The 12,856-nt window shown below is 41.7% G+C and overlaps 1 protein-coding gene across 1 annotated transcript in view; it reads right to left on the minus strand.

Moving 5' to 3' along the window:
* LOC124552264 (probable cytochrome P450 304a1) overlaps positions 1-12,856 on the minus strand; it is a 44,484-nt gene that overhangs the window by 5,652 nt on the left and 25,976 nt on the right. Inside the window, exons 5-9 of the mRNA XM_047126544.1 lie at positions 10,590-10,707; positions 10,517-10,524; positions 7,702-7,826; positions 5,885-6,002; positions 302-443 (exon numbers count right to left, since the gene is read on the minus strand). Of these exons, the coding sequence (XP_046982500.1) occupies positions 302-443; positions 5,885-6,002; positions 7,702-7,826; positions 10,517-10,524; positions 10,590-10,707 (511 nt within the window). The remainder of the gene's footprint in view (positions 1-301; positions 444-5,884; positions 6,003-7,701; positions 7,827-10,516; positions 10,525-10,589; positions 10,708-12,856) is intronic.

Raw genomic sequence — 12,856 nt, forward strand, 5'->3', positions numbered from 1 at the left:
AGCCGTGCTGCTATTGCCTCGGCGATTTTCGAGTGGTCAAAACAGACTCCTAAAGAAGCCTTCCCCGCTGCCATGGAATCATGGCGTCAGCGTTGTGAAAAATGTGTACGTCTGCAGGGCGATTACGTCGAGAAGTAACGCCAGTTTCATCGATTTCGGGTGAGTAGTTAATTAGAAAAAAAAATCAGAGGCCTTAGAACTTTAATGCACCTCGTATCTATGGTTGCCGCATTGACGAAGTAGTCTGTTTATATGATATCGTAGCTCCAAAATTGGAAATACTGGAAGAAGGAGTACGTACCAGTGCTAAATGGCAGAGTGTAGTCCTTGTTGGTGATCTTCCCATCTGGGCCAAGGAACCTGTCTGGCCTGAACCTATCTGGGTCTCCCCACACGTCCTTGTCCATGTGCATGCTCCACAGGTTGGTCACCACTACAGTTCCCTGTAACACAGAACTACTCTGTCATTTATTGCATTACCCAGGGTTACCACTTAAAAATACCAACATTGAGAGACTTGGCAATTTGAAGAAAACATGTTTTGTTATGAAATAAAAGTTCTTACCATCGTCTTGCCATCCTTTTAGTGACACCATTTCTTTGTTAAGCTAGTAATATCTGACGATTACATGACGCAGTTAGTTTCCTCGGAATTGACGTTTATGTTCCGGTTTCCGTCCTAAGACTGGTTTAATGCTGTAATGCATGCTAATCAATCCTGTGCAAGCCTCTTCATCTCTGCATACCTATTGCGACCTACATTCGTTTGAGTCTCCATACAGTCTTCACGCCTCCCCCTTCAAACGTAAGTCCTCCCTCCCACTCCCCCCACTTCAACACACACACACACACACACACACACACACACACACAATTCACTGCATTATCAGACTAATCTCCGAAGCCTGACGATGTGTTCTGACAATCGATTCCGTCTTTTAGTCAAAATGCCCATAAATTTCTTTTTTCCCCAATTTTGTCCTGTAACTCCCTATTATTTACTCGATCTACCCATCTAATCTTCAGCATTCTTCTGTGGCACCACACTACAAAAGCTTCTGTTCTCGTCTTGTCTGAACTGCTTATTTACCGCAGTTCACTTCTGTGCATGGCTACCCTGCAGCAAATACTATCAGAAAAGACTTCTTAACATTTAAACTGATATCAGATGTTAATAAATTCCCCTTTTGGAGATATGATTTTCTTGGTATTACCAGCCTGCATTTTATATACTCTCTACTTCAGCCCTCATCAGTAATTTTGCTGACTAACTAGCAAAACCCATTAACTACTTTGAAAGTCTCGTTTCCTACTCTAATTCCCTTCACATCGCTTGATTCAATTCGACTACCTTTGCTTCACTTTTAGTTATTCATCTTATAACCTCTCACATCCTTTGCTGTCTTTGACAGAATTACATTGCCATTGGCAAACGTCAAATCTTTTTATTTCTTCTCTTTGAACCATAATTTCTTCTCCAAATTTCTCCACGGTTTCCTTAACTGTTTATTTGAGTGTACAAACTGAATAACATTGGATGTAGCCCACAACCCTATCTCACTTACTTCTGAACTACTGCTTCCTTTCCGTGCCCTTCAACTCTTACATCTACAGTTTGGTCGGTGTACAAGATGCAAATAAATTTTCGGTCCCTATATTTCATCCCACATACCTTCAGAATTTTCGGAATTGAACCGATCGCTAGTAATGTTGTAATTAATGTTTTCACGCAGCAGAGACTTTGAAAAAGTACTGTGAGTTGAAGTTGTTGATGTAAGACATCAGGAATTTGTGTCAATGAAATATTTCAATATTTGGCTCAGATACGCGATTCATCTGCATAATTTTGAAACTAATATGTTTGAGACAGTCAACGTACTGTTACAAGAAATTAATGTATTTTAACCATCTTAATACTTTTCACAGTAAAAACTAACTCGATGGGTATACTTAGTTCAGGAGGTTTTTAAGATGCGCTAATGGTAAGCAACTACACAGTAACTTTGAATTTCTCACATTTACATTTTACTGGCATAGTGGGACAGATTACAGAGCTTTGCATTTTTTTGTTATGTTTTCACATATTTTTGTCTGGGAGGGGGGGGGGGGGCGGAGTGTGTTGCATGTCTCAACACTTTCCGTCTAGCTTTCGGCACACCATCTTGGATTTCTTCAGTGTTTCCCCATATTTCTCACATATCAACTGGATGATCTCGTTCCTTAACAGCGGATTGACCCAGACCGAAAATATGATAATAGAAATAACGTATCTGAACGTAATGAAGGGTGTGCTGTTATGTTGATGTGAGACATAAGGAATTTGTGTCAATGAAATATTTCAATATTCATTTTCGACCGCCAGTCTCTCATCTAAAAGTACTTGGCTCAGATTCGTGATTCATCTGCATAATTTTGAAACTAATATGTTTGGGACAGTCAACGTGCTGTTACAAAAAATTAATGTATATTAACCATCTTACTACGTTTCACAGTAAAAACTAACTCGATGAGTATCCTTAGTTCAGGAGGTTTTTAAGATGCGATAACAGTAAGTAACTTTGGATATCTCACATTTACATGTGACTGGCATACTGGCACAGATTACAGAGCTTTGGATTTTTTTGTTATGAATTCACATTTTTTTGTCAGGGAGCCCCCCCCCCCCCCTCACCCACCCCCCTCCCGCCCCCTGTTGCATATCTCTACACTTTCCGTCTCGCTTTCGGCGGCACACCACCTGGGATTCCTTCGGTGTTTCCCCATCTTTCTCACATATCCACTGGATGATCTAGTTTCTTAGAAGTGGCTTGACCCAGACAGAAAATATGATAATAGATAAACGTTTCTGAACCTAATGAAGGGTGTGCTGATTTGAATCTTCCCAGCAGGCTGTTCTGTGCTGCACACGGACTCCGACTCAAGACCTTCCATTGGCTCTTACCTACTCAGCTATCCGAGCATGACTCACAACCCGCACTGACAGGTACACTTCCGGCATCCCCTTTTCTCCTACTCTGCAAACCTTACAGCAGTTCTCCTGCATATCAAGTGAAAATAACTCTACTGAAAGAAAGAATATTGAGGGGGAAAGGTGTTGCTGCAACCTAGGGGTTGCAAGTTTAATGTGTAAGGGAGTTTAAAAAACACCGAACATTTCACTGTAGTGTGGACGATTCGTCCTGGAAACGTTCCCATGTGCTGTGGATAAGTAATTGTCTCTAGAATGCTAATCCCACAAGGTATTCAGTGTCCGCTCATAGAATAACCGTCTCTGGAGTTCAGAAAGTAGGGGTCAGTTACTGGTGGAAGTGAATATGAGAGTGGGTTGTGAGTCACAGCCTGACTGCTCAGTTGGTAGGTTCATTGTCCATGAAAATCAAGGTCCAGGTTCGAGTCTCGATTTGGCATACAATACTGATTAGATAAATGTAGGCTGCTCTTCTCTCCAAATGTCACTCTGAATTAAATAAACTTCCCTCTCGGGTTGAAATCCATTGTTGTGTAGTAATACAACACTGGGCTTCTCTTGGCCATAACGAAACTGTCAAAACATAAAGTTCCCTTCATACGTTTGGAAGAATGTTGAGAAAATTCTGAAGTTGCGTGTTATGTTTCTCGACGTTTTTAACTTCGTATTCTGTTGATCAGGCAGAGCTGTTCTTGTCGAGCGGTCTGTTGCGAGGCTGCACCACTGAGCACGTGTGCCCGAGCGCCGTGCAGTTCTTCCGCTGACTGTGGTGCGTGGTGTAGGCAACCCGCAAGGCAGCCAGTTTGCATGTGTTGTGAGCATGTGTGACCTGCTTGGTCATCTCTAATCCCCTAAGCTTGGCCAGTGGACTATGCTACGGCCCAGCTGCAGTATCGCCCCATGTGTCATCCTTTTCCCCATTCCTACCTGCCTTCTATCTGTGCCCATTCAGCCATCCTTGTGGATGACATCGCAAGTTCACTGAGGCTTTTTGCGGATGATGCTATGGTATATCGAGAGGTTGTAACAATGGAAAATTGTACTGAAATGCAGGAGGATCTGCAGCGAATTGACGCATGGTGCAGGGAATGGCAATTGAATCTCAATGTAGACAACTGTAATGTGCTGCGAATACACGGAAAGATAGATCCCTTATCATTTAGGTACAATATAGCAGGTCAGCAACTGGAAGCAGTTAATACCATAAATTATCTGGGAGTACGCATTAGGAGTGATGTAAAATGGAATGATCATATAAAGTTGATCGTTGGTAAAGCAGATGCCAGACTGAGATTCATTAGAAGAATCCTAAGGAAAGGCAATACGAAAACAAAGGAAGTAGGTTACAGTACGCTTGTTCGCCCACTATTTGAATACTGCTCACCAGTGTGGGATCCGAACCAGATAGGGTTCATAGAAGAGATAGAGAAGATCCAACGGAGAGCAGCGCGCATCGTTACAGGATCATTTAGTAATCGTGCAAGCGTTACGGAGATGATAGATAAACTCCAGTGGAAGACTCTGCAGGAGAGACGCTCAGTAGCTCGGTACGGGCTTCTGTTTAAGCTTCGAGAACATATCTTCACCGAAAAGTCAAGCAGTATATTGCTCCCTCCTACGTATATCTTGCGAAGAGACCATGAGGATAAAGTCAGAGAGATTAGAGCCCACACAGGCGCATACCGACAATCCTTCTTTCCACGAACAATACGAGACTGGAATAGAAGGGAGAACCGATAGAGGTACGCAAGGTACCCTCCGCCACACACCGTCAGGTAGCTTGCGGATTATGGATGTAGATGTAGATGTAGATACTTGAACAGCCTGGTGTGGAGATTCAAATCCATTCACACATCTTTGATTGCTGTTGTTATATGCTACATTGTCTATCACTTCGAATTTATTCTATGCCCACTTCACATATAGGAAGACAATTATTGAACTATATGAAATGAAATAGTCATAACTCCTGAATGGTTTGCGTTAGGACGTTCAACTGTACGGTTGCCCAAGGGGTATAATGGGAATTGGTATGCACATGCACACACACCTTGCCGTTGTCGTCCATTTGCACATGAAAAGTGACAGTACAGCATGTCTGAGCATATTTGAGGGACTAAGAATCCGCATTTCGCGGTCGAGGAGTCTCTTTACACTCAGTGACTGACTCAGTGATGTACAGTGTCCAGTCATGCAATATTGGTGCGATATTCCTTGATCGCACAGTGGCCACCGAATGGTACGTGAAGGGTTTGGAAGGTGATTTCTTCCCTATTATGCAAAGTGATCCTTATTTCGACCAGATGTGGTTCGTGCAAGATGGAGCTCGACTTCATCTGAAAGAAGAGAGTGTTTGACGTCTTGGAGGAGCACTTTGAGGACCCAGAGGCCACTGGCATGGGCGTCGATTGGCCTCCATATTCTCCAGATCTGAACACATGCTCCTTCTTTTTGTGTGGGCCTATTAAAGACAGGGTGTACAGAACCCCAAAACCATTGCTGAGCTGAAAACAGCCATTCAGGAGGTCATCGACAGCATCGATGTTCCGACATTTCAGCGGGTCATGCAGAATTTCGCTGTTTGTCTGCATCACATCATCGCCTATGATGACAGGCATATCGAACATGTCATAACCTAAATCCAAATATCTGCAGTGACATTTACTTTTTGAATAGTGTGTAAGCACGCTGTAGTCTGTAGCTAGTTTACGTTTTTTTTTTCTTTTCTTTTTGGATAGTTCAATAATTGCCACCCCGTACCTGTTTCACCGCTGCATGTTATCAGCAAGTTTTGTCTCCACCTCGTGGCTGTTCTTGAAGTAATGCATTGATCTCAGTTTGTAAGCTCCCCCCACGTACTTCCTTTCTGCAGTCATACACCCTATCACTGATCCGCGAGTAGTGACTAGGACTGACCTTGGGTATGTTGTAGCCCTTGACTTTGGCGTCGTCCAGCGCCATGTGCGGAATTCCGATCGGCAGCAGCGTCTGGAACCGCATCGTCTCGCGTAACGTCGCCTCCGTGTAGGGCAAGCTGTGGAAGACAGTGGCATATTCAGAGCAAAGCATCGTGGAAGCCCACCTCTCCAATCAATCACCAAAAGCTTTCTCACGTAGCAGAAACGTTTCATTCCTGATCAAAAATGATTCAAATGGCTCTGAGCACTATGGGACTCAACATCTTAGGTCATAAGTCCCCTAGAACTTAGAACTACTTAAACCTAACTAACCTAAGGACATCACACACACCCATGCCCGAGGCAGGATTCGAACCTGCGGCCGTAGAAGTCCCGCGGTTCCGGACTGCAGCATTCCTGATCTTTCCTTGAGTTCTGAGGACAGGAATGAAAGCGTTTTGAACAAATAAGTTCCTTACAAAACAAAGGCGTAGCAAATTAGAAAAACCGGAAATGCGAAGAATATCACAAATCTCTATCTCCAAAAATGAAAATACATGTCTATGTCTTTTCCAACATAGGTGTTGAACACCTTCAGCAACTTCATCTTGGTTTGTTACATGTGTGACTCTGATACATTTGTGATTTACCATCAGATGACACTTACCATGCTGATGAAACACCTCTAGCACCGCAGTTTGTGGGAGAAATGAGGGGTGGGCTGTAAGGGTTGGAAAGTGTAGCCCTGAAAGCTTAACAATGGAATGCCTACAGTGGAGGAGGAGGAGGAGATTAGGGTTTAAAGTCGTGTCGACAACGAGGTCATCAGAGACAGAGCCCAAGCTAGGATTAAGGAAAAACAGAGAAGGAACCATCCCAGCATCTGCCTTAAGCGATTTAGGGAAATCACCAAAAACCTAAACCAGGATGTCCAGACACGGGTTTGAACAGATGGCCTCCCGAATACGAGTCCATTGTACTAACCACTGCTCTAGCCAACTTGGTAATACTTACAGTAAGTTCATATATATATGATACATATGTATGAGTTACAGTTCGGCTTTGAGTGGAGGAGGGGGATAAATGCACCAGAGCCAGAGGGGCAATTCTGACATTGCTCGTATTTATGGGAGCACTCCTAGGATTTGTTGATACAGAGAAAACCATTCCACAATGTAAAATGGTGCAAGAGGTTTGAATTTAGAAAAATGTATGTTAGTTGAAGGAAAAAGCAAGTAATATCCAATATTTACAAGAATTAAGGGAGAACAATAAGAATGCAAGACCGTGAATGAAGTGATTCGGTGAAAAAGGGTGATGTGCAGGGATGCAGGATTTTGCCGCTGCTCTTCAGTCTATACATCGAACAAGGAGAGGTGGAAACTAGAACTTTGGACTACAAGAGGTCAGTCACAAGACTGACTGATGACATTACAGCGCTCATTAAAATGGAACAAGAATGCACAAGACCTGTTGAATAAATGAACAGTTTAATGAACACATAGTACTGAGTGACAGTAAACAGTAAAAGCGAAAGTAATGGTGAACCCCAATCAGATTCACGATAAGCTAGAGAACCACGATGTAGGTAAAGTGAAGGGATTCTGTTTTCTTCCATACAATATTCGTATGATGGAAGAATGATTTAGGAAACAGATCAGCACAGAGAAAAATAAACTGGCAAAATTGATGAAGAGTGCAAAAACAAATGTGTTAAGGCATCATCAGGTGAGTTGGTTACAAGAACACTCCACTAATTTGGACAACAGGATGGTTTGATCCACTTTGAGCTATAGTCAGAGGGTTGTCCGGAGAAGAGTTTAGCGAGGGACTCACTTTGGGCGGTCGTTGAGGTTGGGCAGCCTGGAAGGCCCGATGACGGAGTCGAGCTCCTGCTGCACCCGCTTCTGCACCTCGGGGAAGTAGGCAACGTACATGAGGGCCCAGCTCAGCACTGTGGACTGCACCATCGAACATCACGACGGCCAGCTGGTCGGCTGCAAACACGACACGGGCAGATGGTTAACCACACACCTCCACCAGTACAGCAGTCATAACTACTTGTAGTTTTGTGTCCTCACCAAACAGTGATGTCGATCTGGACTCCGCAAGCTAGCATAGATACTGTAAGTCTTGTAACACAAAGAAAAAAGTAGTCTGTGTGCTGGGCTACTGCGCTGTCTAGTTCTGTTACACACTGAAGAGCCAAAGAAATTGATACAGCTGCCTAAAATCGTCTAGGGTCCCTGCGAGCACGAAGAAGCGACGCAACTCGACGTGGCATGGGCTCGACGAATGCCTGAAGTAGTGCTCGAGGGAACTTGCACCATGAATCCTGCAGGGCTCTCCATGAATCAGTAAGAGTATGAGGGAGAGGAGATCTCTTCTGAACAGCACTTTGCAAGGCATCCCAGGATATGCTCAATAATGTTCGTGACTGGGGAGTCTGGTGGCCAGTGCAAGTGTTTAAACTCAGAAGAGTGTTCCTGGAGCCACTCTCTAGCAATTCTGGATGTGTGGGGTGTCGCGTTGTCCTGCCCGAATTGCCCAAGTCCGTCTCAATGGACAACGTGAATGCATGCAGGTGATCAGACAGGATCCTTACGTACGTGTCACCTGTCAGAGTCGGATCCAGACGTATCAGGGGTCCCATATCACACCAAGTGCACATGCCCCACACTATTACAGAGCCTCCACCAGCTTCAACAGTCCCCTGCGACATGCAGGATCCACGGATTCATGAGGTTGTCTCCGTATCCATACACGTCCATCCGCTCGATACAATTTGAAATGAGACTCGTCCTACCAGGCAACATGCTTGAAGTCATCAACAGTCGGTGTTGACGGACCCAGATGACGTGTAAGTCTTTGTGTCGGGCGGTCATCAGGGATACACGAGCGGACCGTCACCTTCGAAAGCTCATATCGATGATGTTTCTTTGAATGGTTCGTACGTTGACACTTTTTGATGGTCCAGTATAGAAATGTGCCGCAATTTACGGAAGGCTTGCACTTCTGTCACGTTGAACGATTCTCTTCACTCCTCATTGGTTCCATTCTTGTAGCATCTTTTTCCGGCTGCTGCGATGTTGGAGATTTGATGTTTTACCGGATTCCTGATATTCATGGTACACTCGTGAAATGATCGTACGGGAAAATCCCAACTTCATCGCTACCTCGGAGATGTGTGTCCCATCACTCGTGCACCGACTGTAACACCACGTTCAAACTCGCATAACACTTGATAACCTGCCATTGTAGCAGCACTAATCGATCTAACAACTGCGCCAGAGAGTTAGTCTTATTTAGGCGTGGCCAACCACAGTGCCGTATTCTGCCTGTTTACATATCTCTGCATTTGAGTACGCACGCCTATACCAGTTTCTTTGGCGCTTCAGTGTATATGTCTAAAGCTCACACAGGGAATAATGGAGGTGGAGCAGTGCCATTGTAAATAGAGCGTCGCAGATACTGCGACTGCTTTGCAGTTTTTCTCACACGATTTTAAAGTGCAAAAATCTGAAAATTTTAAATGTTGTAGCATCATTCGTCAGCTTCATGGTGAAGTGTATCATTTCGTTAGTGGTCTTAGTGTGTAGTTAGAATTGATTACAATAAAAAATAGGAGTCACCATGAGTTTACAATTGGTGCATGTTAAGTCTTACTTTGCTGCATATGAAATTAAGCTAAAGTGTTGAAGTTTTCTTTAAACTTGTGGGGAGATCTATATGTAAGTCCAGTCTTAAAAAAAGAATTGTATGTAGTGGGTTCACTTCTGCTCTCACGCACGCTAACGATAAGTGAAAATGAAAATATTACTGACATCCATTGTATCTCCTAAATGGTTCAAGAATTTGAAACGAGTTTTTCGCAAAGTGTTGCATGTAAGACGGAGATAATTTTTCCATTAAGTTAACACGTGTAACTTTCTTATCTAATATGGTGCTTTTCAGGTTTCTGTCACAAGTGCAACTGAATTGACATGTTTGTAAGATGACATTGTGCGAACTCCGCTGCGTTCCGGCAAAAGAAGCTAACTTTAAAATGTCTGTAAAATATATTTGTGTAAAATATATTTGCGTGTTACTCAACATTCGTCACAGATCACGCTTCGCTGAAAGAAAAAATTTGTTAACAAGGCAGGCGAAAATAAGTAGCTACTTTTGTAGCAATTTCGGCTGAATTCTGTTGCCCAGTGTGTTTTTAATAATGAACAGCTAGTACTGAAAATTACGTAAGTATTTTCTTTCTGCTCCTCAGTGATGTGAGAAATATGAAAAAATTCGCACTAAATTGGACACCATCTTTCCGATCCTATGACTGAGTGACTCAATTTATTCACCTCAGCCGTCTTACAGTTTCTCAAAGACGCTGCTAACCAGTATCCCTCTTGACGGGTAACTGACAGGATTCTTCTGGCTGTCAGCGTGATGTCAGCTCCAAAGCTAGGAAACGCATTGTCTCAACAAGAACTACAATTTCAGTGTTTTCCTGCCACTAGAATAGTAAATGGACTTATTTTTCGAAAACAACTGCTAAAAATTTACTTGTATACTGTATAACAGAAACTTACCTCCATATTGCATTAATAAAGTATACATATACTTACCATTTGTTCGTGAGGATTTTTGAGGTTGCTGTTCCTCTGACCATAATGGCTACAAATACAATACACTTCTTAGCTGTAGTTTAGTGGTGTATCACTAAGTTTTGGTTTACTTACTGGAGTAAGTGCTGGGTTCGCCTGTCTTCTGTCTCTCCTTTATCTCCTTGAGGTATCTGTCGATGAAGTCCCTCATGTGGTCATCAGAGTATGTCTTCTCGTGTTCTTGGATGACTTTCTGTAAAATGTAGATAAACGATAAGTTGGACTAGCACGAACTGATAAACGGAAGATGAAGGGAAGATATTTCAAGCATAACTTTTAAAATTATCAGACATTGAATATCAATGATACGTTATGACTGTCACAACACAATGACCATCGATGGGGAAGTAAAGACTCATTCAGGAACAAGGCGGTAATTCTCTCAGTGACAGTGAAACAGACCAAGAGAGAAGACAAATTTGTCACACAAACTTTGCGACACCACCACTTTTCTTTTCAATTCATTTGATACCGTTTTAGTTTGAGAACGCTTGATGTATATTTGTAAAGGAATATACGATAGAATTGAGTTCCTGTGACAATATTTTCGTATATGATTATAAATGATGCAAATAAATTTTAGCTGTCACAACACATCATCATAAAAGTTTTAAGAGGTTGTCGTGCTATTAGTTCTATTTCAAAACAAAAAAATATGATTGCGAATATAATTCTGAAGGTAAATGTTTCTTGAGAAACATTGTAACTTTCTATCATTTAATTAGTTCACATCATACAAAATGTCAAGTAAATTATAACATTTTATTTCCGCTGTTCCATTATCTAAATTGCATCACACTATTGCTTCACTACACCGGACATATTAACCAAAGTGTGGGATGAATTGGATTTTAGACTGGATGTGTGCCACCTATAATGGAGTGGGCACATGCTGAACATTCGTAAGAGAAACTAGTTTAGTTCACCTTCAGTTTGATGTATTATTTGTTTTAAACAGTCTAAACTAGTTTGGCACCCATTGTTTCACTTACATAGGCTCTATGGTCTGCAGAGATTTTTTTGTTTTTTGTTTTCCTTTAACGTAATTTTGTGTTAATCACAAATCGCAACAGCTTTTAAACTTTTCATGTTAATTAAGGTCATAGAATCATTATCTTTTCCGAATGTATTTCTGAAAAAAAGGCGATTCCGGTAACTGGAGTCCAAAGTTTTGTTACAGATGATGTTTGCTTTCTTGTGGTGATATTTCTGCAGAAACTTTAACCCCATAACAAATATTTCATTACATATAAGCAAGAAATGAAAAACCAGTTCTTCATAGAATCAGATTCTAAAAAAAATTTAATGTAACGAAACATCTCCTTAAAAATTTTCACCTCCTGTTTTACCCTCTTAGGTGTTGAATTTCCGAAAACAGTGAAACGCCTATTTTTTTTATTTCTGAGAGAGAAGCCAAGGACAAATTTTCTTAGTTTCGAAAATGCTTGTATAATAAAATATTTCCATAAAAATTTTCATTTCCTCTTTCACCCCCAGAAGGTTTGAATTTCCAAAAAACAGTGAAACATGTATTTATATTTCCAACTGAGAAGTCAGATACCAGTTTTCACCTACGGAACTTTAAAAATACTTTAGTAGTTACATATAAGTGTAGGTTTCTGTGGCCATTGTCACAGTCAATAAAATTTTTCTGTGTTTGTAACTGGATTGTCAATACCTAAAACTACTTGTTGCAAGTGAACTTCTTCAGGGTGTTTTTGTTTACTGTTCCAAGTGACCTTCTTCAGGGTGTTTTTGTTAACTGTAAACAAAAAAACACGAAGAAGGTCACTTGCAACAGGACCGAAACGTCAGTAATTTTACATATTGATATGCAGTCACACACGCATAAAAATTGTTTTGACTTTAGTAGGTCTTAAATAATGACTTTCTTTCAAAAAGCCCCATAGGGGCTAAATTTCAAAAATGGTGAAACATGTATTTCTTTATTTCTTACTGAGAAACCAAATACCAATTTTCTTAGGACCAATGTTAACTGCGACAGATTCTCACAAAGACTTTCATCCCCTCTTTCACCTTCTAAGGAGCGGAATTCGGAGCTATCCCTTGTTAAACCATGCCTACAGTTAAAGATCACATCCTCTCCAAATCTGAACTTTCTATCCTTAGTGGTGTGGACTGGGTGACGATAATTAGGTGAGTGAGTAAGTGCGGACATTGCCTTTTTTGAAGAGAGATTAAACTGTTTTAACATACTTAGAAAGTGGGACATTCTTTTTCTTTTATTTCGCCATTGTGGATTGGAGATCTCTCATACATACTCTTGATATCGTTCTGTTACATTCACTTTACAAACATAGGGCTTTGTGAGAGAGCAGAGT

The sequence above is a fragment of the Schistocerca americana genome, chromosome 10 (genome assembly GCF_021461395.2).
Source record: "Schistocerca americana isolate TAMUIC-IGC-003095 chromosome 10, iqSchAmer2.1, whole genome shotgun sequence".
Lineage (NCBI taxonomy): Eukaryota > Metazoa > Arthropoda > Insecta > Orthoptera > Acrididae > Schistocerca > Schistocerca americana.